This window comes from Perca flavescens, chromosome 6 (assembly GCF_004354835.1).
Source record: "Perca flavescens isolate YP-PL-M2 chromosome 6, PFLA_1.0, whole genome shotgun sequence".
NCBI lineage: Eukaryota > Metazoa > Chordata > Actinopteri > Perciformes > Percidae > Perca > Perca flavescens.
In genome coordinates, this window is record NC_041336.1 from 11048889 (window position 1) to 11075417 (window position 26529).

The following is a 26529-nucleotide window of genomic DNA, read 5'->3' on the forward strand; positions in this document are numbered from 1 at the left end:
GCCAGCACCCTTGTGTGTATGTGTGTTGTGCTTGCGTGTGTTAGTATGTGCATGTGTTATTAAACTTGTGTCAGATAGCAGCACAGGACAACATATCTCCTTTTAAGCCATATCCAAAAATAGAAAAAGATAAATAGAAGTAATAAAGCACAAACAAACAATAAAACTGTGCTGTCACCGGAGATAAAAGCAGAGAGGTAAAACTGAGCAGGCAGCTAGTTCAAAAGAGAACACTGCACTATAAAAAGGGGCTGTATGAATGATGAAGATGAGCAGACAAAGGAGTGAGAGTGAGTGTGAGAGACAGGAAGCCCACTCAGAAATGAACCTGCATTTTCTGCCGCGTTTAATCTGTCAGCGCGGGGACTTGTGCAGATTATCCTTCTCAGAACACAGAAGTGTGTCATGTGCATGGGATGGAAGATTATGTTTGGGGAATTTAAGGAAAAGAGAAGAAATACACGTTTTAGGAAGTTGCTGTTCACAAGCTGCACAATTTGCCTCCTTGGGTGTGAAATATCGGTTTCCTTACGAGACTCAAACATAAGGGGGGAAACAGATGACAAGCAGTGAAGAGGTTGGGCCACAAACGTGAGCCTATATCCTTAAACTGTCAGATAAGAGTGTAAAGCATGAGCGGTGGCCAGCAATCATTTGACTATCTTGATGTAAGGTCGGAGAGAGTGTGGCTCAATCTGTGTTATCCCAGGATTTAACTCAAATCATATATATATATATATATATATATATATATATATATATATATATATATATATATATATATATATACATATTTATCTTGGAGTTCTGCAGCAAATTTTCAAGCAAAGAAATTAAGATATTATAAAGAGTCTGTCAGTGTTTGTAACATTGTTTCTAAATGTTTAAAAGCAATTGGGGAAAGTGTCTTTCCATCTCCCATTCTCATTTTATGTTTAATCATCTCTAGATAAATGAGTACCAAAATATAAAAGTATTTGATTAAAGAAATAAAATTGTATCGTTGAATTGACAATATTTTCCTCTCTTCTCCTCTTTCCCTTTCTCTCCCTGTCCTCATCTTTTAGTGATGGAAGTTTGTCCACCAAACAGATTGTTTTCCTGCAGAGACCCGTCTTGGGCCGAAAGAGGAGGGAATCAAAGGTACACAACTTTACATTTCTCGCTGTATTTCTTGGCTAATGTGGATGTGGAGTCTCAAACAAGTCGGTCTGTCACCTGCAGGGGCGATTCCAGGATTTTTTAAGTGGGGTGGCACAGGGTGGGGGGGACCGATAATCAGTAAAGGGGGGGGTCACCTGCTCACTAGGGCTGCACGATTAATCTAATAGCCAATCTAAATGTCACTCCGTGCGATTACATAACCGCAACAATTGTGCGATTTAAGCAAACAAAAAGGTGTACTGTGTGCGTGTGCAATCAACATCTCCACGTTGTAACACCCTTTACTTTACCATGGAGCCACCGTGTCTTAAGAAGCTTGGTGTTCACTGTTAACTCACTTTACATCATCTTTGCCATCTCTTTTTTTCCTCTGCTTTTCCCTCACACAGCCGCTACGCTAACTCTGACACCGCTCACCGCCGGCGGCCGCTCTCCTCGCTTCACCACTCAAGCACTGACGTCACTCACTCTCCTGCCATTCTCGCTCTCACTAATGCCTGATTTATGGTTCTGTGTTGAATCTGCCCTCTGAATTACGGTACCCCAGGGATGTATTAAGCGCGCCCCTCGTAACAACATCCACAAAAGGTGACCAGTGACCAGTCAGTGTGTTTTTTTTTCCAAGATTTTTTTGGGGCGTTTTAGGCCTTTATTTATAGGGCAGCTGAATACATAAAAGGGGAGGGAGAGAGAGAGAGAGAGAGGGGGGGGGGGGAATGACATGCAGCAAAGGGCCACAGGTTGGAGTCGAAACCGCTGCGTTGAGGAGTAAACCTCTGTATATGGGTGCGCGCTCTACCAGGTGAGCTACCCAGGCGCCCGCAATCAATGTGTTTAAGCAGTAGCGCGTGTGTCACATATGGCCACGTGAGTATTTAGGTCTAGAGGGGTTCAGAGCATGCAGACCTTAAGAAGAGGTTCTACAAAGTATATTTTGTACCTTAATCACTAGTATAATATTACACCCATATTGAATGTTATAGTTTATAAGGGCGTACAAAATGTATTAATTTAATAAATTATTTTTATTTAATTTTCTAAAATATGAAGTTATTTTAAAAAGTATTGCACATTTTGTTTAATGTATTTCTTCTTATGCTTGTTTAACTTTGTATGTTCAAATTTAAAAATGTTAGTAGCTTATTTTCTGCATTATCCTTGATAATCAAGTAAACTCATGATACAATTAAATCGCAACTGCAGCATCGCAATATGATTTTTTCTCCAAATCGTGCAGCCCTACTGCTCAGCATATATCGAAGGCCAACATCAGCTTTTGCCACTTCTAATTCCACAGCTGTTTTTGTTTTAAGTAGCCAAACACACACACAGCGCTGGACAAATGAGAGAACGGACTCCTCTCTGTCTGAGCTATCGGGAATTCCTCAGCAACAGACAAATGTCTTGTTTGGAGAAGGAGGCTTGGTAATGCTTTCTTGGCGACCCTGAATAGTGGCGATAACCTCTAAAGCTAACCTTTGTCCACAGTGGAATGAATCCATGTGATGCTTTCTGTGACCCGAATTTAAACTGCCATCACAACAACAAATTTAATAGGCCCTAAGATTCAGGGAATTGCTAGCGTTAACAAGATTTTCTTGGCCGTTTCTTTGCAGTCTATCTCAGTTCTCTATATCCTCGCAGTGTGTTGAACCCTGCAGAAGTTGTTCAAATAATTGAGGACATATTGCATAAAATTGTTTGGCTAGACTGCAGGCCTGTAGGCCACCAATAACTCCCCTCAAAATGGCCTCAATTTCCTTCTCGGCATCAATGAGACTCATTTGAATTAGCTCGTTATCCCAGTGCAATATTAGATCCACTGTGATCTATTCTTAATTAAGTCTTTGCGTACTGCTTTGTGCCCAAAAGCATATTTAATTAATTCCACGCTTCATGCTTACGTAAACTTTGAATGTTTCAGAAATTGATCTTCAAGCCCCGAAGCAAGTCCAACAAGAACTGCATCAAAGACACGGCAAAGAACAAGAAGAAGAAGAAAACAAAAACTGAGAAGGATGCGGAGGATCCTAAGATTCTTGATGACAGAGAAACGGTTGAGAAAGAGGAAGAGGAGAAGAGTAAGGATGAAAAAGGGAACGCAACAGATGTAGAGGCAGCAAGAGAAAGTGAGACCTCGAAAGAAAGGGAAATGAGGTGTGAAGAAAATAGAATGATTGATGATGGGATTGAAATCAGCATAGAGACTGTTGAAAAGAAAGATGGAGGAGCAGAGAGAGAGGACAAGGGAGCAGAAAGCCGCACAGAAGAAGAGGGAGAAGAAAAGATAACACTGGATGAAGAGGGAACAAAAGAGAACGGAGAGCCTTTCGAAAACGGAGAGGTCCAGGAAGCGACGGAAATCGTTGTGACTGTCGAAACACAGAGCGAGACCAAAGAAAAGGATGAGGGCGTAGCAGAAGTCGTAATCGAAAACGGGGTCGAGACGGATGAGGAGAAAGACAAGGGCGAAGAGATTGCGATCAAGCGCAAGACAGAAGAACCAGCAGGCGTGGAGGTCAATGCCAAGGAGATCGTGGCAGATTCACAGGCTACGCCGACTAATCAAAGCCCAGAGGAGACTCTGGAGTAACCCCAAGAAGTCCAAGTCAAGGTTTTTCCCCACCCTACCTCTCTATTCCCCATCTTAAGAACTGGTTCACAGTGTCGTCCCTGATCCAAATTAAAGGGGCTTCGATCCCCATCGCTGCAGCATTCTCCAAACCTACCATCTTTCATAGACAATTCCCCCGCAACCTGCCATATTGTAGCTACAGAGCGATTTCATGTAACTGCAGACATCAGCCCTACTGTATAACCACGCATACTGAATGTATATATCCATAACAGGAGATGTTGTTGCAGAATAATGTGGAGACACTGGAATATCTGGATGAGGATCGACAGGGGGTTGAATATTTTGAACGATGCCATGATCAGATTGGGAGCGTTTTCCTGTTTCTTAATTAAAATGAGAAACAGTTTAAAGGCCTGGTCACATCGGTGAAATTTCGCGGCAAAAACCATTTCCTGTCAATGGAATCACAGAGATTAGTGGGTTTGTTTGTCCTGGCGAAGTAAATCTGTGTGAATTTCTCACAACAAGTTTGATAAATTTGCACCCATAATAAGCCATTATATTTTGTGTTAAACTTTGAGGGCACTCAGACTCGGAGACCCAAAATGGAGGAAGCTATAGTAGCTTGTTAGCTGTGTTGCACAATCTACTTTTATTTCAGCTCCTCTTTCAGAAATTGCTCCCCAAAAGAGGCAGACAGTTATGAGACAGGAGTCAAGTCTACAAATACGTCTTTTGAATAAACCGTGTGAATTTATGGTCCCGTTAGCGACCAAGATAACTAGCTTGCTAACTGACAGTTAGCATTTCATTATTGGATGAAGTGGTGTACAAACCTGAAAACAAAATGTAAGAGGGGAGTGACCGCCCCAGTATAAAGAAGATAAAAAGAAGTGTTTTATAATTTTTTGTTTTACCAACTAGCCTTGTAAATAGTTCCTACATCACCAAGCCTCTAAATCAGACTGTGCCACTTTCTGGTGTGACCAGGACCTTAAGGGAGTAAGGAGCGTTACATGATTCTCAATGCAATGCAATGTAAGGGTTAATTAAAACAGCAGTGATCATGGATCGAAGAGCGTTTAGGGTTTCCCCCAGAAAAGTTGTTTCGTCCGGTGGCAATCGTTTTTTTTTTTTTACGAGGGCCTGCTTGGGGCCAGTTACAGACTGATAGCAGCATTAATGTAGAGCTCAATAGTTTCTGTGATAACACAATCATGGACGGTATCGCAAAATTGAGAATTTAAAAAAACTATAAAACAGATTCCATATGGCCCTAGATTAAGTCAGTGCTAAAAGCTAACTGGACATTTGAAGATATGACTGTCTAAATTTCCAACCGAGCCGTAAAAAAAACTGTAGTTTAAAAAAAAAAAAAAAAAAAACATCTTAAAATACATAAAAAAATAATTTCCAGTGGCTTAGGCCTGGTGACGAGCAACTTAGACCCGGTGGCTAACAATACACTGGGGGAAACACTGGCGTTCTCTGCTTGCTTTTGAAGAATAGTTTGAGAAGCATACATTCTAATAGTCGTACCCAGATACTTGTACTGAGCAGCTTTTTTTTAGTTTGTGAAGCTAAGAAAAGACAAGTCAGCTCCAAAATCTGACGGGTAGTATCTTGACAGGTCACAGTCCTCATCCACACGACTGACAGGCTCAGAAAAGCATCTTTATGTGATCACAGACTATTACGGTTTCCCGTTCCTTCGTTCTGTACACCATAGTAAGTTGTGAGGTGGAGGGAACTTGGAAAACGCTGGTAGAGGTGATGGGAAAGGCGTTTGTTGCGACAGGCAATCCTAAGTAGGGTGAAGAGAGAATTGTTTACGCTGAGCTCTAAGCCGTCAAGTGCTTCAAAGAGAGCCAATAATCACTCTTTGGTGTGGTGTGCTACGCTCACCTTGCATACAGAATGTTCCATATTCAAAGCTGAGTCAGATAAGGATGTGAAATTCAGCTGAATGTTTGCAGCTCGGGGGGGCAGAACTCTTATTTAGAGGCACCTAGTTAGCTTTCACCTACAGAAGTGAGGATTTATTTCTGCGCAAAGTTGCATTTTTAATTACATCTCCAGTCAAAGGCCACCAACATAAGCTCTAATCAATGTGGAGACAAGAATGAGGTGTGTGGTCAGGACTGGGCCTTCTTGTTTACAGAGAGACCAAACCTAAAGATTGAGAGAGAGAAATTGAGACATAGAAAGCCGTTGAGAGTGAAAGAGAAGGCCCACCGAGCATAAGAGAGTCAAATAAAAGAAATGAATAGGCTGATTTAAAGTTACAGCCGTTTGGGTTCCACATTCCCTGTTGAGATTTCCTTCATTATTTTACCTCCAGCTCTTTAAGCACCTCATTTCAGACATCATTTCTGACAATAACGGAGTGATAATGTGCTGTTTCATGGCATCAAGTGGCTTTCCATTTTAAGAAAGAGGGATGGGGGGATGTGAAAGGGAGGGAGAAAGGTGGCGATGTTCACGGTGTAGAGCTCTCATTAGCTCACTAATGGGTTTAGTCAGTGGGGTATCTGTCAGGAATCATGCATTTATAATGGGGGTCACTTATTAGGGGATGTATTGACATCAAAACACCTCAACATGTCAAGGAAATAGCCTTCAGATTTAACAGTGATGTCACGGGGAATCATTTGCACTGAGGAGGAAGAGTCCGTGTTAACAATGTTAAATTTTGCAAAGAATTTACAAACAATACATTATAAAATATGTTGGAAAACCTATTTATTAGAATGTTAGCATTCACTTAATGAAGAACTTAAACTACCTGCTGTCCTGCTTCACACTGGCTATAATTTGTCATAATTTGGATCTTTTATTTTATAAGTAAAACATGATACTTTGGTCAAGAAAAATGTCTCCTTTTTGGAGATGAAACTCTTCAGTTACACAGAAGTATGATTGATTATGCGGAATAAGTGCTCTCCTTAATTAATCCACCCGCCGCTGAGATTTTTTTCAAATGTAAAATGGCAAGTGATTTTGTGTAGAGTAGAATTTAAAAACTGTGACCAGCTTAGCCTTACTACTATACTGTAAATGCCCCACAATCTGCTTTTAGAAATGTTGTATAGAGGCACAATGGTGATTAAAGTGTTATATGTTTGTTATAGTCAAACAGGAAAGATTTGAAACAGTCAGTGTTGGTATTTTGAAGCTGTTGTTTCCTGTTTTATTACTGGAATTCAGAGTGAGGGGATACACGTGTTTGTCTATATGAAGGTAATATGTTTTGGAAGAACATTTTGTTTTATTGTTGTGAATGTTCTGTTTTTGAGTCAAGAGATCTTACTGTGGGCTTTGTGATGCCTCTGCTTTTACGCTAAAGCTTGCTAAAATGTATTTCTGACTGACGCTTTGAGCTACCTCCCGAGGGCTTTTGGTGGTTTTAAAATGAGGGGTCGCCGTGTGTCTGACCCCCAAAACATATGCTCCTTGTCCTCTCGCCCTCCACTATGACGGAGTCCAGACCCGTGAGGGCTAATGGCAGAAAAGGTCAAGGGTCATATTTGAGCCAGAATGGATTTTCCACAGTTGTACACAGGAGATGGCACGAACACATGACAAATAACCACTCTGATAATATTGAAATTAAGATATGAAGTCATATCATAATATTCTCTGTAGTGTTTTTTTTTTTTTTTTTAAACATCATTATCTCAGTTGCTTTTAGCTTTTGGCTGTTTGAGCTTTAATAAGCACTTATTGTATTCAAGAAATATGTTATCCTCCCGCTAGCATCAGAGCTGCTGGGGAGCAAATAAGACTCAGTTGTCACTTTCACGTTTGTTAGAATGTGACAAATAGGAATATGAATGAAAAGGCAATAACCAAAAGACGCCTTTTGATAGCTGACAAGATCATTTATGAATATTTGAGAAAGATCCCCACTGAATCCTGGTCAATTTATTTCATCAGATTTAATCAATTTCTTCATTTTCCCCAGAGTCGTGAAAAACATTTTAACTGTCATATATCTGTTTTATGAATATGAATTTGTTTCAGTATTCCTGCCTTTCTACTATTTTTGTTGTTTTTTATTTAATCGGAACTGAGACATTTATTCCCCTTTGGCATCCTGCAAAAACAGGCAGATCATATTCCACTTTATCTAGAAGAACAGAGTTTGGAATATCAGTTAAGTGGCGAGGCGATCGTGACATGACTGTGTTTTTGACTCCTACTACACTCCCGTTGGGCATCCTCAAACAAGGATGATCGTAATCTTCGCAAAAGTTCCAAACGGCTCTGTATCCTACCTGAGGCCGCGGCCTTCAGGGCCCCATCTCATCCTGATAAGGGCTGATTGGTGGCAGTGCAGTCTAACCTTTGACATCCAGGGACTGTGGGTAATTGTGATTTTTTTTTTTTTTTTTTTTTTTTTTGTCTGGTAGAAAGAAAAAAGAAGAACACAGCCAAGGAGACAAAAGCGAGGCAGGATCTCACACTTCAGTTAAATGATGCTGAACCATGTTACCTTAGCCATCCGTGAAAAGAAGGAGACCTTTGACTAATGTTAAGACTTAAATATACATCTGCAGCTCTCTGTATTTGTGTAAAAAAAACAAAAAAAAACAAAAAACAACAAGTTAATATACATTTTCCTGGCTTCTATCGGCATAATTGTCTCTGATCATCAATAGTGGCGCTGGTGCAATTGTTCTTGGTAATGCTATGAAGAAACATAATGGTTCATTTCCTGTCCTGTGTGCTACTATGATGTGAAATGGGCAGAGTAGAAATGACAGAACATGATACAATAAGCTGCCGTCATTTTTCTTCTTCTGTGTTGTCACTTTAGCTTGCTCACAGCCTCTGGAAAATGTGTTCTTAGGTTTTTGTCTCTGCTGTTTTTTTAATCACCTCGGCTGCCATCTTGAATGTTGAGTATCTTTGATCATGTGCAGTTGTCACTTGCATAGCAGTGCTATCGAGGAAGAAAAAAGTATTCTTTATCTTTGCTATCCTGAGTATGTCCACATTCCTATTGTTCATGACATCTGTACAATTTGTATATTATAAAATGATTTATATTTAATGTGTACATGTGTCTTTGCTTCTTTTGTGTCAAAGGGAATACAGGGCCTGTTTGTTGAGGCCGCTGCTATTGAAAGTTGCTCAAAGATGCTCAAGCGCAAAGCTTTTTACGGGAATTTTGGTTTAGCTCTAGATTTGACTCATGAGCTCATCAATCTAATTTTGTTTTAGAGTTGGAAGAGAAAAATATACACAGATGCATACTGTACATTCTGCAATAGGGATTTAGTCAGGTCCACTTAAATTGAGTCCAAGTGAAAGATTGAGTCAAGATCATGTCCAAAAAAAACCATTCCTTTTTACTGTTGTCTTATTATTGTTCACAATGAGAGAAAACTGACTTCAATCAATCAGTAGTACAATGTTTGAAATGCAATAGGAACAGGGAACAACATCCATTTGCTGCAATTATTTGGCAAAATAAATCAGGACTAAATCTAATAATTACAGAAACCAAATGTTCTTGCAGAATTATACAATATGACACTGCAAGTATGATATCTTCCCGCACCAAATGAGGATGCTTGATTGCCACATGGCAAAGTCACACTGTGAGAAACCAGCATTACCTGCATTGTATGTGACATTAAAGGATTTATACTTATTTGTCACTTCAATGGGGAACTGGCCACATAGCTGCCTTACCAGCCTGCAAGATACTTACAAGACAGAGACTGAAATGATAGGAAGAAAAAAAAACATCTGAAGACGGAGAAACAATTAAGAAAGTGTACGGCTTTACCTAAAACCTTGAGAATAAGCTGACACAAAGGTCAATGCTCAAGCTATCTCTGTGTCATTAACCAGCAAAAATAAAGTTTTTAGAAATGTTCTGTTCTAGTTGTTTACAGGAACAGTCCATGCTCCCCTTGGAGAAATACAGAATGTAACTGAAAGATGAAATGACAACTTTAGTCCACTGAACACAGTGAAAATACAAAAAGAAGCAGAATGAGAGAACTGTGGGTTTTTCAAATCTGCTCCATCTGGTTATTACCTTCATTACTGTGGGAACCTTGCAATAGATCAACTTTATAGCTATTTGCACCCAAACACCACAGCAATACCATTCATCCAGCCCTTACATCAAAACAATGCCGTTCAGTCCCAAAACTGTCCCTCATGCATCAATATTTCACTTCAAAACAGAGGCTGGCAGCCACAATAATAACCCTACGGTGTTTTATGAACAGAAGTATATTTACAGTTGAGTCAACACAGCCGGTGTGATCAATAAGTCATGAGCTCGGAGCCCGAGGGAGCATAAGGTCATTAGGAGTAGGGCTTTACCTTCAACCAAAACCACCAACACCACATCCATTCTGTTCACTACAGGAGGCGTTAATTGCACCTGAGGCAGATTGGGGACCGCTGGCGAACCGCTAAGCTAGTCAGAAACACATTGCGCGTGCGGTTTGGACATTAGACATACAGTATGACCCGCGGCGTTACATCCTTAAGGTTCCACACTAGGACACAGAGGTAATGCTACACAACGACTTGCTGAGCTTGCAGCGTGTTTTGAATGATGAAGTTCCTTCTGAGAGTTGAAGAAATGTTGTTTTCATGATTGTGGTACAGGATGCCATAACAGCGTTCAGGCCGGGTTCGATGTTGATTCAATGCAGGTTCGAGGCCTTCGTGCCCAGAGGGCCGCTGTGGTTCACTGAGAGGTGGGAGCTGCATGGCCATGTGTTCAATAGGAGTGTGGGGGAAAAATCGATACAGCATAGTATCGTGATATTTTCCGTGGCAATACTGTATCGATACACAGACGCCAAGTATCGATCTTTTATTTTATATGTGTTGATCAGTTTGCCTGCTTTACAATCCAACCCATTATTGCAGCAATACAACTGAAGTGAGATGAACAAACAGAGAAATTTATGTTTTTAGATAAAACAGATGTTGACAAAGTGTCCTTTTGGGGACATCATTTAAAATTGGGAAAAAATTTGAAGTTGTAAAAAAAGGTAATAAATTGCAATGTATCGCAGAATATTGCAATATGTTTAAATTCGCAATAATATCGTATCATGATGATATCGTATCGTGAGGCCTCTGGTGATTCCCACCCCCTAGTGTTCAACATTTAATTGATTAATTCAGAATTCATAACACTTCAATAAAATCAAGTTAAGATGTTTATATTGAATGTGTTAAGTTAATAAAAGTCATTGTTTCTAGTGAGATGTGGGTTTAAATTCCAGTTGACGCAGCACTGCCATCTAGTGGCTGGTTAAGGCATCACGTGCAGTGAAATAGACCTCAAAATACAGTACTGAAGTTATAGTTGAGAGTATTTGATCAAGAACAAAATGAATCTCCAGCAATTTTAATTTTCTAATACCTCTATTTTTTTTTATACAAACCACTAACCTTTTACAGGTTCCAGCTTTTCTAATAAGATGATTTGGAACTTTTCTCAATTTCATAGCATTATAAAATATATCCCTTTATTTTTTGTTTGTTTTTTATATAACTTTATTTTCGTTTTTGTTATTAGACAACATATATGACAAACATATATAGCACCTAGCTACATATTGAACAACAATCACATCATCTATGGCAGTTGGAGTTATTCGATAGATCCCTTTGGATTTTTAAATGTTTGATTTCCTGATATTAGGCTACCCTTAAAGATCCAAACACTTCTAGGGGGAACTAGAATATTATACAAAGTGCAATTAGCCTACTTTTAAGAAATGTTACTCATGTCCTGTAAAAGTTAAAGAGATAAGAGTAAAAGGAAAAGTCAGTTAAAATGCCCGTTATGTCCTAGCCCAACAATAGATTCCATTTCTATAGTCAAACATTTGCAGCCTGTGTAGCCTATACAACTGCCTTTCTCTGTGTAGCCTCACTAGAATCAACCAGCAGGAAATATATGAGAAATAGACAAAACTCAGACAATTACACAATATTGACAAAATAAATGAACACCACGGCGGGTGCAATCATTAGGCTCCATACATAACCTGCCACTTCATACATAACCTGCCACTCCATACATAACCTGCCACTTCATACATAACCTGCCACTCCATACATAACCTGCCACTTCATACATAACCTGCCACTTCATACATAACCTGCCACTCCATACATAACCTGCCACTCCATACATAACCTGCCACTCCATACATAACCTGCCACTCCATACATAACCTGCCACTCCATACCTGCCACTCCATACATAACCTGCCACTCCATACATAACCTGCCACTTCATACATAACCTGCCACTCCATACATAACCTGCCACTCCATACATAACCTGCCACTCCATACATAACCTGCCACTCCATACATAACCTGCCACTTCATACATAACCTGCCACTCCATACATAACCTGCCACTTCATACATAACCTGCCACTCCATACATAACCTGCCACTCCATACATAACCTGCCACTCCATACATAACCTGCCACTCCATACATAACCTGCCACTTCATACATAACCTGCCACTTCATACATAACCTGCCACTTCTCACTGGATCAACAGCAGAATAAAACAACACCAAAGCAGACATGTAAAAATATAAACTCCACAGTCCCGCGGGACAAACACACACATTAGACGCAAGAGCCTGCACAAGCGCGCCACACACACACACACACACACACACACACACACACACACACACACACACACACACACACACACACACACACACACACACACACACACACACACACACACTGCAATGTTTCTAGATAACCCAGTGCCCACCTTCTCCGTACAGTAAAATTGTTTTTTGAACTCACCTGTCTGAACTCACCCAAAGTCCTCCTCTATCTGCTCCAGTTCAACTTCTCTGCTCGTCGTTCTTAATCCATAAATATAGCCAGTCCACTCAGTTTCTAGCTGCTCACATCTCACTAAGAGTAAAAGTTCCTCAGTGAAATCATTCACCAGCATGTTTTAGCATTTAGCATGTTAGCTAGACCCAGCATGCCCCTGTGTCTGGGCGTGTTTGATTTGGGTTACTTAGCGTGCTGGTCGGGTGGTGCATTAGTGTTTATTAGATTTTTTTTTTTTTTAAACCTACACTGCGCACAATGTAGGCCCTACACTAATCCTAATCTCAACCCATGATGATTTAATTCTATATTCTGTATTATTATTATTATTATTATTATTATTATTATTATTATTATTATTATTATTATATTTTATTTTGTTCCACTCTAACAGTTCATGTGATATTTGGCTGTACTCCGTAACGGATGCCAATTGATATACTTGTTATACATAGTGAAATTACAGAATTTTAAAATACTCCAAATAGTACAAGTACACAAAAAAACGACTTTGTTACAGCAACAGGATTAAATATCATTCCTCACTTCGCAGTCTGAGTATAGGTCAGTTTAGTTGTGATGGAGAGTGCCACTTCTGAAACCAGCTGTGTAATGAAAATAACCCTAACAATGTCATCGTGATGTCATCAGGGTTATCTTGAGTTAGATTTGAGACTGATATTAAACCAACTGTTTTACAAATGTGGGGTTTAAAGATTGAAAGATGAGGGCATATAACAGGCAGGGAAGGTCCAATGAAAGACTTTACTGATGTGCATTATGGGAAATGTAGTATCCAGCATTTTTTAAACTCCACCTATCGCATCTCTACTGTTTCTATCTTTACCAATCCATACAGTCCCACCAACTATATGGAAGTGGAATACCCCTTCAAGTAGAATAAGGTTATTAAAAATGATCTTATTCCACACATATATTTGTTCCAACACTTTATTGAGATTAATTTAATGTATACTGTTTATTGATCCCCAGTGGGGAAATTACAATTTACACACTGTTTGTTAGAAATCACTACACACAGGCCTGAAATACACACACATATGCTCAGGACCTATTCATGCACAAATGGAGATGTCAGAGTAGCTGAACCAGCACCCTGAGCGGTTGGGGGAGGGTACGGTGCCTTGCTCAAGAGCACCAGGCAGTGCCTACAGACTGAGCTACTGCCACCCCCATCAGTATATCTATATATTGTTATCTTAACCTCCATGTTTTTAGTGGATATATTGTTGATGCCTTGTTATGTATTATTTTATACACATTTCCCGAAAACACATACTGATATTTCTGGTATCTTTGGAAACTTTCAGATCTCCATTGCAATTTAAAGTAAAGTTCTGTGAGTTTGGCTGCACAGCATGCATTTGTACCGACTGACACACCAGTGAGTCAGTGAGTTTTGTTGTTCAGACACATTAAGCCGTTTGAAGATGACACCTTGGGCTCTCAGAACTTAAATAGGCATTTGTCTTGGGCAGAGTTGTATTTTACAGGACATAGTTAACTTGAAATGAGCTCCCTACACAGCCGTTTTCCTTGTCAACCCTCCTCCTGATGATCCGAGCATATCTTCTTTCCCAAGCAAGCCAACAAGTGCACTTGAGCATCTAACTCCAATAAGTACACTTTGAACTTAGATATGAGGTCAGCTTGAGTGTATGCATTACCATAACAGAGAGGCACTAACTGTGACTATAATCACTTTGCCCTGACTTGCAAAATCTTCTGAAAACCATTACCGCAGTGTTTGATAACGTCCTTGAGTTCCCTCCCCAAACCTCCGCACACACTTGTGTGTTAGCAGATTAAACACTCACCGATTAATTAACACAATTACCTCTGTGTGTGCCAATCAGTGTCTTATCAACCTTTGTCAGGCCTTAAACTGTGAATTAATTAATATCCCCTCTCTTGTTGTTTCTTAATTACCTAAGTTCCAGCAGGAATTCTGGGAAACGCCTGTGTCAGCGGCTCTGTTTTGGGCTCACGCTTATTATGACTTTGCTGTGAGCTCATTGGCTCATTAGACTGGGTATGAAAACACGCTGCGCTCATGCTGATGAGAGGTGATGAGGGGATGACATGATGTAAAAAGAGGCTCTTCAGACGAGCTCTTGATTTTGAGCAGCGCTCCTTAATCTTTCTGTTTTTCCTGCTGAACGTGACACTCAACGAGCATTATTGCTGTCTGCTCTGAACTCTGACCTCAGTCGTGTTTAAGTTTTCATAAAGAAAAGGAAGTGACACACAACACATCAATACTTTCAAGTTCTGGGAAATCACTATAGAGACAGCAGCAATTCAAATGAGTTTTTTATTATTTGTCAACGAAGATGGATGGAGCTTTACTTTTCGGGGCGTTGGATTAAACTGCTCAGGCGTGCTGATATTCACCTGCCGATCACTGTCAATAAAAACAGCAAACACAAGTTCATGAACAGTAATGAAATGTACTGTATACAGTACATATTACATTTGACATTTGAATTGATTTATATATTCCTGCAAACTTCTTATACCTTAAAAATGTAAGACACAGTCCCAAATTGTACATCCCCTATGACAAAACAATCTCACCTCAACATCCATTTAGTAATCTGTTCTGTACTTTTAAGCCAACGTGGACAAAAAGTCCTTAAAGTGCTCAGAAAAAAATAGTTTGTTGGATTGTCTTGCATCTTGCAGCAGGTTAGTGTAACAGATTAGGGTTGCACATGTTTGGCCACAGACTTTATAAAAACAAAAACTTCTGTATTTTGTGGGGATGTGTCATTAAAACCCTCAACTGTTTCTGGGCTTTGGTTTATCAAAATATAACCCTCTGTCTTACCTGCTGAGGCTTGGCACAGCAATGGAAGCGCACATCATTGAGGCTGGAGTCGTCCAGGCCATACTGGTATTCCTCCATCTTTGTCTCGATGCCACAGATTCCACCATCGTGACACTCCTGGCTCCAGTGACCGTACTCTCCCCAGTCCATGCCGGCCGCCTCCAGCGTCGGGTTGCTGCTGCAGCGGAACTTGATGTTGTTGATGGCCGTGTCATCACCGAAAAGACCCTGATGGGGCTCCACGCGGATCTGGAAAGAGGAGAGCATGCCACTGGGGCAGTACTGGGGCTGGGTCCATTCACCAAAGCTGGACAGGAGAGGAGGAAATACAAGGGGGAGGGAGGGTGGGGGAAGAAATCCAAGATGAGGGCTGGAAACACTAAAAGGAAGTCGAGACATTTCAACATCTGAACACCTAATTTGCAATCCTGGCAAAAGCGGTGCTTTCATTTCCCTTCTGAACGTGATGGGAAACTGCCAGTCTGCAGCTTCATGCTGCTTTCAAAGTACATACTTTATTTATCTAATTCTCATTTAACCTTTTATAGTACTGCCAGGTTAGTCCCACTGGGATCAAGGAGATCTTTCACAAGACAGATCCGGCCACAGCAACTAACAGCTGCATGTTTAAAGACATCAATAAAAACATTTTAGCAAGTGGCAGACATACTCAAAGTAGGCAAAGGAAAGTCTTTCTATTGATATGTTCATTGCTGTCTTACATTGGAATTCCTCCTGCTGAATGCTGGCTCCCTGAAATGAAAATCACTGTGTTAACAGGGACATATTGAACCCAAAATGTTGATAAGGCACCATTTATTGTAGTTGTAACCAATGGCTTTATTAATGGTTAATATGACTTTTACTAATACTTTATACATCAGTTATGATACATGATATATTACATATTAGTGTAATATAACTGACCTGTAAAGCATTAATAAATTATTTCTAAACCATAAATAAATCTAATTTTAAGCCCTTTATAAAGGGTGATGATGATGATGATGATGAATAATTTTATTTTGGTTAACATACATGAAAAAATAGTTAAAGGTGCTCTAAGCGATGTTGGGTGACGTCACTTCTTGTTGACGTTCAAAGTATTGTCAAACAAAAAATGAGGCTGGCTCGCTCCTCCCTCCTCCTCATCCCGTCCTCTCCCCCTCCCTTCTGCGCACTAACCCCCCACCCCCAAATCCTTCTTGCCGGGTAAGGGCTGGAACACTCTTTGTTATGTTTGGTGGTGCAGGTTGGTGCAGTTTGTTTTTGTTGCCGTTTGTGGAGCCTGGGCTGTCTACAGAGACCTTGTTTTTTTTTTTTTACAGTGTGTTCAGGGGACAGGCAGCTAGCAGATAGTGAGGAGATGTTTTGCTGTATGTGACAAAAAATGTTGTAGCCTAAAAAAATCATTTAAAGCACCTTTAAATGAACAAGAAATAGGCTGAAGCCAAGCCTTATTCTTGCCTATCATATCCCATAATCCCTATAGAATCACCCACAAATCCAACAAAACTGAATGAAACCAAATACTCGAGTACAGTCCTAGTAATTCATTTTACAATTTACATGTTATTCAAATTACTTCAAATTACACCCCCAAAACTGAAGCACATCTATATTTTACATTAGAAGGTGGTACCGTTGAGAGCTACTCACTAGCCACTGTGGGATTCAATAGAATACAGAAAGCTTCGGCTCCCGTCTTTGGCACAGATGAGGCGGATCCCATTCAGAGCGGTGTCATCCGCCCCATACTGGTTAGACTCCACCTGAGGAAACAGAAAACAGTTCCCAGAACAGCTATCGTCAAATCAGCTTACGTTATGTTATTCTGGTGAAGCAGCTGCCAAATCTGAAAGGGCATACCGGGTGAAAGCATTGCTTGTTTTTAGTGTTTGCAGTCTATGCAGAGAAATGTGGGTTAGTATCGGAAACAGAGTTCGTCTCAGTGACAATGGTTTTGCATGCAGATTTATGTGTGTTTACACACACATAACGGATTACTTTTCAGTGCAGTTTTCTCAGGTCTGTCAAGATTATTTTTCTCTTTTTTTTGCTCCTTTTAAACAGATATTTCCCGCCACCCTAAAGGAAAGGGTTTGCATTTTTTCACGTCTATCTTAAAACTACTACTCACATGCAGCCCATTCATTGTAGACCTGTAATTGTTCCTACTCTCCTTGTTGGCTTTGAAGTGATCTCTTCCTAACTCAACTCCAATATAAGATGGGAGACGAGATTGGTGTCTCTTTCAAAGTCTTTTCAGTACAAATTCCCTGTTGGTGTTGTTGCTGAGCTGCAGTGGAAGAGTACATAACGAGGGGAATTTTGAACTCCAAACATTGCAACTTTGGATAGAAGATACTCATTTGATTTGACTACGTCAAACTGCTGACGCCTCATTAGCTTCGGGTGAATTTAGGAATGCATTTTTGCGTAGAATGAGGACTGAGGAGTTTGTCCTTCATCTTTTACGTTAAAATCGCGTTAGCATAGGAGAGGAGGAAAAATTACAGCAACCAAAAACGGTTTTCATTTACATTAACCTATGCCTTCTAGCTTCTCCACAAAATACATATTATATATACATATAATATTGAAATTATATTCCTTTTCTAATCTGTAAAACTAAATGGAGAATGGAAAGCCCCGCCAGCTATCTGACTGGCATTTATTCTGACCAGGACAGGTGTTTCAAATCAAGGCAATCAACTTGAGGCCAATGGAGGGCACCGGCACATGATCCCAATTATCAAAAAAACAAGCTCAAATCAGATAGAAACACAGCAACTGTCAAAATACGAAACATCCTACATTCAAGCCAGGGAAAGATTTCCGATAACACAAATCTATATCTACACAAATAAAGCTTTAATTTGATATTAAAGTAAGAAAAATACATTTACAATATCAAAAAATGATGAGGCAAAAGTTACCAAATAGAAAAACCCTGGTATATTAACTAGACAAACCCCAGTGGTGAGATAAGTATTCAGATCCTTTACTTACAAATACCACACTGTACACATTCTCTGTTACAAGTAAAAGTCCTGCATTGAAAACGTTACTTAAGTAAAAGTGTGTAAGTGTCATCAGGAAAATGTACTTAAAGTGTTAAATGTTAAACTACTCAATGCAGAAAAAGCCTCACATTTTAGAAACTGGAAACAATGAAAACATTAGTCAAATTCATAATAAAACATTGTATATTATAAACTACATGTGTTTTCTGTACAAAAATCTTAATTTATGAAGTAACTATTAACTAAAGTTGTCAGATGGAATGTAGCGGAGTAGAAGTAGAACGTGCCATAAAAAGAAAAGACCTCAAGTACAAGTAGGCTACCTCAAATTTGTACTTAAGTACAGTACTTGAGTAAATGTACTTACAGTAGTTACATTCCACCGCTGACAAAGCCTATATATGTAAATAGAAAAATATCATCTACATGAATCTCTTTGTGGACAAGGAGATTCAGCGAGTTGATTGTCTTGAGTCCTGGCTAGTACAAATGCTGGTCAGATTAGTGTTTACGAGTAGAAATAAATGTATTAGCGTTACTGTATGTATGTGTGACTTTCCTTTCTCTCATTCTCTCTCTTTCTTTTATAGGCTATCTGCCTGTTGCATGTGTTGTGTCCCTCCGTTTTTTTCTTTACCTTGCCATATAAAATAGAACATTTATATGTGAGAGAGTCAGGGTCTTTACCCGAACACTGAAGCCAACAGCGAAGAACTTGTCAGGACACATCTCGGGCCAGGTCCAGTTTCCAAACTGCTCTCCGTTGTTCACAGTAAGCAGAGATCTGTACTGTCTGCTGTTAAAAGCCACACCAGCTCGCTGCAGAAAGGTTTTCTCCTCACATAACCCACTGGACATCACCGCCAGCATGACCACAACGGTGAAAAGACTCGCCATATTGACAGCAATCAGGCAGTGTCTCACTCTGAAATGCCAACTAACAAGTACCGGGGGTTCAGGCTCAAAGCTCTTATAGCTCCCCAGTCAATTCCAAAATAGAGCACTCATATCAGTTTGAATCATTTACAGAGAGGCGTGGGATTGAACAGCTGGTGTTTGAGAAAGAAAATGTGTTTTTTTTTTTCACTGAAGTTCAGAGACACAGGGTCTCTGCTACAGGCTTCTGACAATGCATTCATCTGTCACATTACGACATGCAGTGAATCTACAGGAATTTAACATTTCTACATCACAAAAAAACCACAGGTCTGCGCTACCTTTACAAATGTAATTCATAGGATAAGGTTCAGCAGCAACAGAAGCTTTTACACTCATGAAGTCTTGTAGACTATGTTGCAAAGACTGCTGTTGTCCAAGAATAATAGTATATAGATTGAGAACTGCAGTGACAGCAAATAAGAGATTAGAAAAGGTTTATTTTGTCTCGCCGGGATATGCAGACATCACACCCTACTGTATATCACCGGGGACTGAGAAAGCCCATGTTTACTGAATTAAGGAAAACAGCGTTATACTCTTATTATGGTGATCAAGATATCACTGTATACATACATCTTTACACAGTGACACTCATATTTACACATGGACATAAAAATAATACCAATTATCTTACATAATGTAAGATAATTGGTATTATTATATATGTAGATAATCTACATATATAGGAAAAATAATAGCAAGGACGGCAGGCTGACAAAACACTTTTACAGACTGCATGAACTTGAACTTTTAGCATCTAGAATATACAGAATTTCTTTTTTTTTTCGCTGGTAACAGCTGCCTGTCTGCTGAGGGGAACTACAGAGTCCAGTGATAATCCTCTGTGGGTTCCTCACTATGACGACCTTTAAACATACATGTTGTCATGTGATCAATTATTAATATAAAAATATTGATTAGAGCAGCTTTAAATCTGCTTTTTTTTGCAGTGTGGAAGTGTAGAGAAGTCACAATGCCACAGTGTTTAGATGATCATATAGTGAAAAGGAAACCTTAAGAATATATATTTGAACTAAATTAATGAATTCCCTTGCACTTTGTTTTGAAGGATAACGTGTCAGTTAAGTCCTTGGTTGACAAAAATGATAAAGGAGGCGCTCCACCATGCTGGGGGGAAAACAACAGCATGTCATCTTCCCACAACGTCGTTTTTCTCGTTTTTTTTTTTTGTGGACTGAAGGGGTCACCAGCTTTAATAGTTTATATTGCATTCTAATTCAGATCTTCAGCAGAGCTTTATCTTATTCTGTTAATAACTCAACAATTCTGAGGGATCACATGGAGTTTGTGCTTGTCTGCCTGATGGGCTGAAGTCAAACCTGAAACATGAAAACAACGTATTTTAAAACCTGAAGACTTTCATTCATTTTATGACATAACTACACTAGTTGTCATAATCTAACAATGGAAGAAATTAACCTGGCACAGAAGAAAAACGAATGGTTTCACAATACAAACACTGACGTCAACACACCTCTGTTTCCACCAGTAGTAAGCTGCTCCACCAGTAGCTGCAGTGAAGCCGATGAAGAAGAAGATGATCCCCACAGCCATCTTCAAGTATTTAGCATTGAGTGACGAGGTGTCTAAGTGGGAGAAATAATGAGTGAATCTGCTCACAGATGCTTTACTAGATCCACCACTTAGTTAGGTATCCAAAAATCTTCTAGGCCAGAATCAAATGTTGTATGGTGACATGAAGATAAACCATCGGAAAGCTCGCCTCTGGGACAAAAACACTTTTAGAAAATAGCTTATAATACCTTAATTGAGTAATATTTAGAGTAATGGAATTAGTTCATATTAAGGTAAACTGTGGACTAAGTGAAATTCCTTTCTATTCTAGAAAACACACACCCGTGGGTATGAAGATAAGAAAAGGTTATCTTTGCAATGTGGAAGGAAATTCCACCACGATTCCATTTTTACATCTGAAGAAGCTTTTGCGAAACCTCAAGGATTACCTTTTTCTCTCCCTTTCACCTTTATTTTACTTGTGAATATCGACTCTTCCCACTCTGATTTCATAATTCTCCAGCCTCTGCTTTCCCAAGCTGCTCCTTCCATTCAAAAATCTCCCATTTCAACACAGCTGGCAAACCAACCTGTTGTTTGATGGTGTCAATATCCGTCACTCAGACTGAGTACGTGACAATTCTGGTAGTAGTTTTTTGAGCTAAAGCAAGGGGGGCAGAGCAGGCAAGGTAGTTGAGCTTGAATCTTGGTTCAAAGCAGAGGTCGGAAACAGGCAGTCGATCAGCACAGGCAAATAAATCCAAAAAGGGAGTAGGCGGGGGGGGGGGGGGCAGGCAGGCAGCCAAACAAATACAGCAGGTGGAACATTTTGGCCAAAATAGGCAACACTGGCATAAGGCAGTGGTTCACAACCTTTTTTCCTTGGCGCCCCCCCCTACTCATGTCTAAGAAAAGTTGAGGTAACTCTCAAGATAGAGCCTTACTTTCTTTTTTGATACAAACGAGTTATCAGCACTGTTACATTTCTCCACCATGTTTCATTCATAAAATAGTGATGCTGTGGCAGCAGGAAAAACGAGGATACAACAAAATATATAGTTTTCATACAGACTTTTGTATACATTATATATTCTAGTGTATTATCATAATTTGTTTAACATGTGCAAATATATTTGTTTTACCTCAACCTCAAACCAGATAAAGACTTGCGCCCCTCCTGTGATCTTTACCGCCCCCCCTGGGGGTGCCCGAACCCCAGGTTGGGAACCACTGGCATAAGGTATAATGATGGAATGAGGAGAAGGTGAGCAGGTGGGTGTGGAGGTCCGGTGATGTGGAAACATAGGAACAACACACCGGGGACAACTGCTGGACCGAGAGAGATCAGCAGGTTTGGAAATTTGCGTAAAATGGCTCGGGCCTGAGGTAAGGTGAGAATGTCTGAGGCTGAAGGGGGGGGGGAGAGAGCTCATGACAACCCACCAACTCCCATCCCAACCAATATGCTGCGTTCATGTCACATCAGAACAATGGAGGACTCGGCGGGGGCAAGCACTCTAGAGGGAACGTTGTCATGTTTTATCTATTATAGGTACATACAAGAGGGCACATTTGCAGTTTGAAAAAAAGAAATAGTAATTTGGGCACCAGTGTATCACAGTTATCATAATTACAAGTTTCCCACTTGTTAATAGTATTCACATCAAAAGGGAAGCTCTCATATATCCGGCTTAGAGCTTAACCCCTGTGTTGTCCTCGGGTCAAATTTGAAATTATATCAGAAATATGTGTTTTTTTCAACCAAATTGCACGCAAAATGAATAAATAAATAATAAATTGGATGCAAGCATGTATGTTGAATCCAAAATGAATCATTACTTTTATTTAATTTGGGGTGTTTGATATTCAATTTTATAGCAAAATGGTTAAAATGGTTTCAATAAACAGACACACTGAAAACCAAGCAAATGTGGATGCCTAATGTTCAAAGTCTATCATTATCGTAATTAAACTCTAATTTAATAGATTCTGATTGTTCCATGAGATTTTACCAATGCAATTCCATCTTCCACCTGCTGGCTCCAGAGTCTAGACGGGGAATGCTGTCCTATCTCCTATCATCATAAGCCTGCATTGTATGAAAATGTGTCTAATTGTCAAAAGTTAACTTAATTCTATAAATATTGTTATTAATTGCCAATTAATCTATCTTCATTGAATTTAAGTTAAATAGTGAGTAAGGAAGACTCAGTTTGTGTGGTATCTAAATTTCATCACCATTTGAGCGTGTTTTCTCTTCCAGGGTGACCCTTACCCCAGTCCACCTCCAGGCTCTCTCTGAGGCTGCTGTGCTCCACCCTGCAGCTCACCCTCTCCCCTCTTCTGGGTGTGAACTCCAGGTAAGAGTGCAGCTGGAAGCTCCAGTCCCCGTTGGCCAAGACATCTGTAGACGACACATCAGTGGTGACCTCTACGCCGTCTCTCAGCCAGCTCAGCCTCATTTCCTGAGGGAAGAACCCCATAGCGCTGCACTCAAGTATGGACCGCTTCCCGTAGTCAGCTGGCTCGGGCTCATGGACCTTGACAGTCGGACGCACTGGAGTGTAGAAATGATTAAAGCAAAAAATTAGCTGAATGACCTGCTGGATGTAGGGCCTACTTCAAGGTACAGTGCAGAAGAGTGAGTCAGGGGCTAAACAGTTTTCTTCAAGCCATTTAATTAAAGAATGGGGAGGGAACAATTGTTTCCTTTTTCCAATGAAGCCAATTAAACCAAATGAAGTGGCACTGTTAGGAGTGCTATATCCTGCTTTAAACTCTCCTCTAGAAATCAGAACCTTACCTTTTCGATCCAGTGTGCTCCTTCTGAATAATCTTGCGTTGTATCTGCAAAGAGTCTCCACTTGAGCTTTTCTTTCATCCATTTTCCACTGCTGGCTGTTATAATGGGCAGCGTTCGTCATGCCATATTCTCCAAAGCCGACATACTTCCCAACCCGAGAGTCATACTGGGTGTTAATCTTCTGGTTAAATAGGTTTTTTACAAAGAAGACCATGTCGGTGATGTTGTCACCATACTCACAGTCATATATCATCTGATATACATAGCCACCTGTAACATACAGAAAACCAGTACAGACAACCGTGCAGGGGTGTCGGAAATGGGGGTGGAGTGGGACTGAGTAGAGATAATTTGGTGCAAAAGCTGAAACATTGACGTTGGCTTTTTTTGAAATTCCTCAAATCTCTTTTTGAAAACAAACCTTATCTTATGATGTGTTGTACAAATTGTTTTGGTGCTTGAAATGAGTTCATCAAAGTCTTAGGGTTATATATGATTAAAGTAGGAAATAAATGTCTGAAATGAATTTCTGTAATATCGCTTTTGGAGTAGGAGTTTCGTCATACATCGATTGGACGCGCCGCGGCACCGGTGCATCTTTTGTCCTCAGAGGGTTAACTATGACTAACCAATAGTATCACACACAGGATGGGCAAAATAAAAGGAAGACCTTCCAATGAAATTATAGTTCTGCTATAATTGATAAAGCTCATTGGTAAGACCGTCAAGAGGTTTGAATGAGTTTTGAGGTCATTGTTTGTGATGTTGTTAAGGTACAGTATCAGCCAGGTACATGTGAATACATTCCCATAAAAAACCCAAACAGCAACAATCTAGACTTAACAGCAACAACTCATGAGCCAAAACACTATAGATAAGGTGTGGAGCACCATTTACAATACTTAAACCAAACCTGCCTAAGCACAATGTAGCATTTAATCCATTTAACGATAGCACTGATACTTTACTAACATTAGCTTGCATTCGTTTGGGAACCTGACAGCTGATGTTAGCAATGAAATGGTACAAAAATAACGAAAACATGAAACCATTATTCATTTTACACAGAGGTCATAACCGACATATTAACTGACTAAATAACGAAATGCAATTTGTAATTGTTTTCTAAAGTAACCTCATCACTGGAAGGAACACTCATGGACGAAGTCGTTCTGGAAGCCATGTTAATCTTGGCATGAAACGGCCACCGTAGAGGGTTAAAACGCGCTCGGAATGGCAGGGGCTAGAGAGTAATATTCAATATTCAATTTCACCGCTAGATGGGAGAAATTCTTACACAATGTAGCTTTAATGATCACATATAAACTACAGGGTACAAAAAGCATTATGTAAAAGGGGAAGCTGCTGCTTTTTTTCTCTTATCAAATTCTTTATATTCAGGGGTTTTGTCCAGCATGCCCTGGTACATGTCATCATTTTTTAGAACTGATTCTCTTGTCACATGTATTTGTGTTTGTAACAGATGCATGGGCAGTTCAGTCAACATAGGGCTATTTACAAAAGGGCCAGATAGTTGCTGACGGTCACAAATACAACAAAAGTATGTGATGTGGCAAGAAGTAAGAAACATTCAAAATGACATATGCAGTAAAAAAAAAAAAAAAAAAACATTTGACAGGATATTTCCTTTAAATAACATCTGTCTGTCTCATCAACTAAAGCTATTAACTATGACCATCAGCAGCTCAGTTTTACAGTAAAATGTATTTTTTATTGCATTGTTAGGCATGTCAACCTTTACCACTCATTTAGCTAACATTAATAATAAATCATACTTGAATAAAAGTTAATATAAGGCAGGAATACATGAAGAAGCCTACCTGCTGGTCTACTGCAGAGTAAAATAGCAGAGACTGTGAGTTTGAGCAGAAAATAAAGTCCCATCATCTCTTAAACACTGAAAACAATGTCACATGCTGCATGCAGACTTGCTACTAAAACCCTTTCAAATCCTGAAACTAAACCACATCCTCCTTTCCCATAAATCAAATTATTCAAATGCTTATGCAAGAGCAGTGCAGAGATGAACAGGTCTTTCAGGTTTCACAGTCATTGCGTTTGTTGTTGGTATGAAACAATCCGATCACGATTGTTTGTGGATCTTATCCTCACATCTACTGGCATGACCTCTGTGAGTTGATTCTGAAAGCAGTTACGAGATCTCAGAGAATAAAGCGACACATTTTCTAACAATGCCTCCATTCATATTAAGATAGATAGATGAGAAAGAGGCTCAGCAGAAAAGAAGGACTGGTTCAATGTAGGTTCACGCAGATAAATCTTCAGGAAGGAAAACGGTGTGACAATTTATGATACTAATTTACGATACCTATTAAAACAGATGAGAGAGGCTTTGTTTGGCAGAGTTTTTAGAGCTGTCGTGCTAAAAATAATTTAATGGGAGATACATCTCAGCACCACAATTACATGCAAATGAGAAAAACAGAAACATGGTCAGTGTGGTTTTACTCTTCTCATGCAATGCCACGTCCGTTATTTGGGAAGTCAATTTCACTTCTGTACAATTACTTGTCATTTATCTCTCTGCTCACCACTGAATATTTACTTTTATTGCAAATTTAAAGCTGCAGTAGATTTATTTTCAGTGTTTGAGATCTCAAATCCATCCTTCAGAAGCTCCACACACTTCCTCATTAAAAATGTGGCAGCTATCACTGTGGAAATAATTAGATTTAGGCCCGAGCCAAATCATTTCCGCAGAGAAAAGAGGCAGTGTAGAGCA

The 26529-nt window shown here is 39.7% G+C and overlaps 3 protein-coding genes across 3 annotated transcripts in view; 1 reads left to right on the forward strand and 2 right to left on the reverse strand.

The window, feature by feature from the left end:
- Positions 1–4168, forward strand: part of rftn1b (raftlin, lipid raft linker 1b) — a 114660-nt gene extending 110492 nt beyond the window's left edge. Inside the window, exons 9-10 of the mRNA XM_028580083.1 lie at positions 1068–1143; positions 3089–4168. Coding sequence (XP_028435884.1) covers positions 1068–1143; positions 3089–3757 — 745 coding nt within the window. The 3' untranslated portion in view covers positions 3758–4168. The remainder of the gene's footprint in view (positions 1–1067; positions 1144–3088) is intronic.
- Positions 4169–14956: 10788 nt separating this feature from the next.
- On the reverse strand, positions 14957–19409 carry LOC114557791 (vitelline membrane outer layer protein 1 homolog). The gene is made up of 4 exons (XM_028581445.1): positions 19175–19409; positions 17121–17233; positions 15462–15768; positions 14957–15035 (listed from the first exon to the last, which is right to left on the reverse strand). Exons 1-4 carry the CDS (start codon positions 19382–19384, stop codon positions 15033–15035), a joined length of 633 nt encoding a protein of 210 aa, XP_028437246.1. The 5' UTR covers positions 19385–19409; the 3' UTR covers positions 14957–15032.
- Positions 19410–23196: 3787 nt separating this feature from the next.
- LOC114556829 (HLA class II histocompatibility antigen, DRB1-1 beta chain) lies at positions 23197–26141 on the reverse strand. Its single transcript, XM_028579879.1, has 3 exons — positions 25607–26141; positions 23766–24035; positions 23197–23519 (listed from the first exon to the last, which is right to left on the reverse strand). The coding sequence occupies exons 1-3, from the start codon at positions 25671–25673 to the stop codon at positions 23197–23199; spliced, it is 660 nt and encodes a 219-aa protein (XP_028435680.1). The 5' UTR covers positions 25674–26141.
- Between the last annotated feature and the right edge of the window lie 388 nt (positions 26142–26529).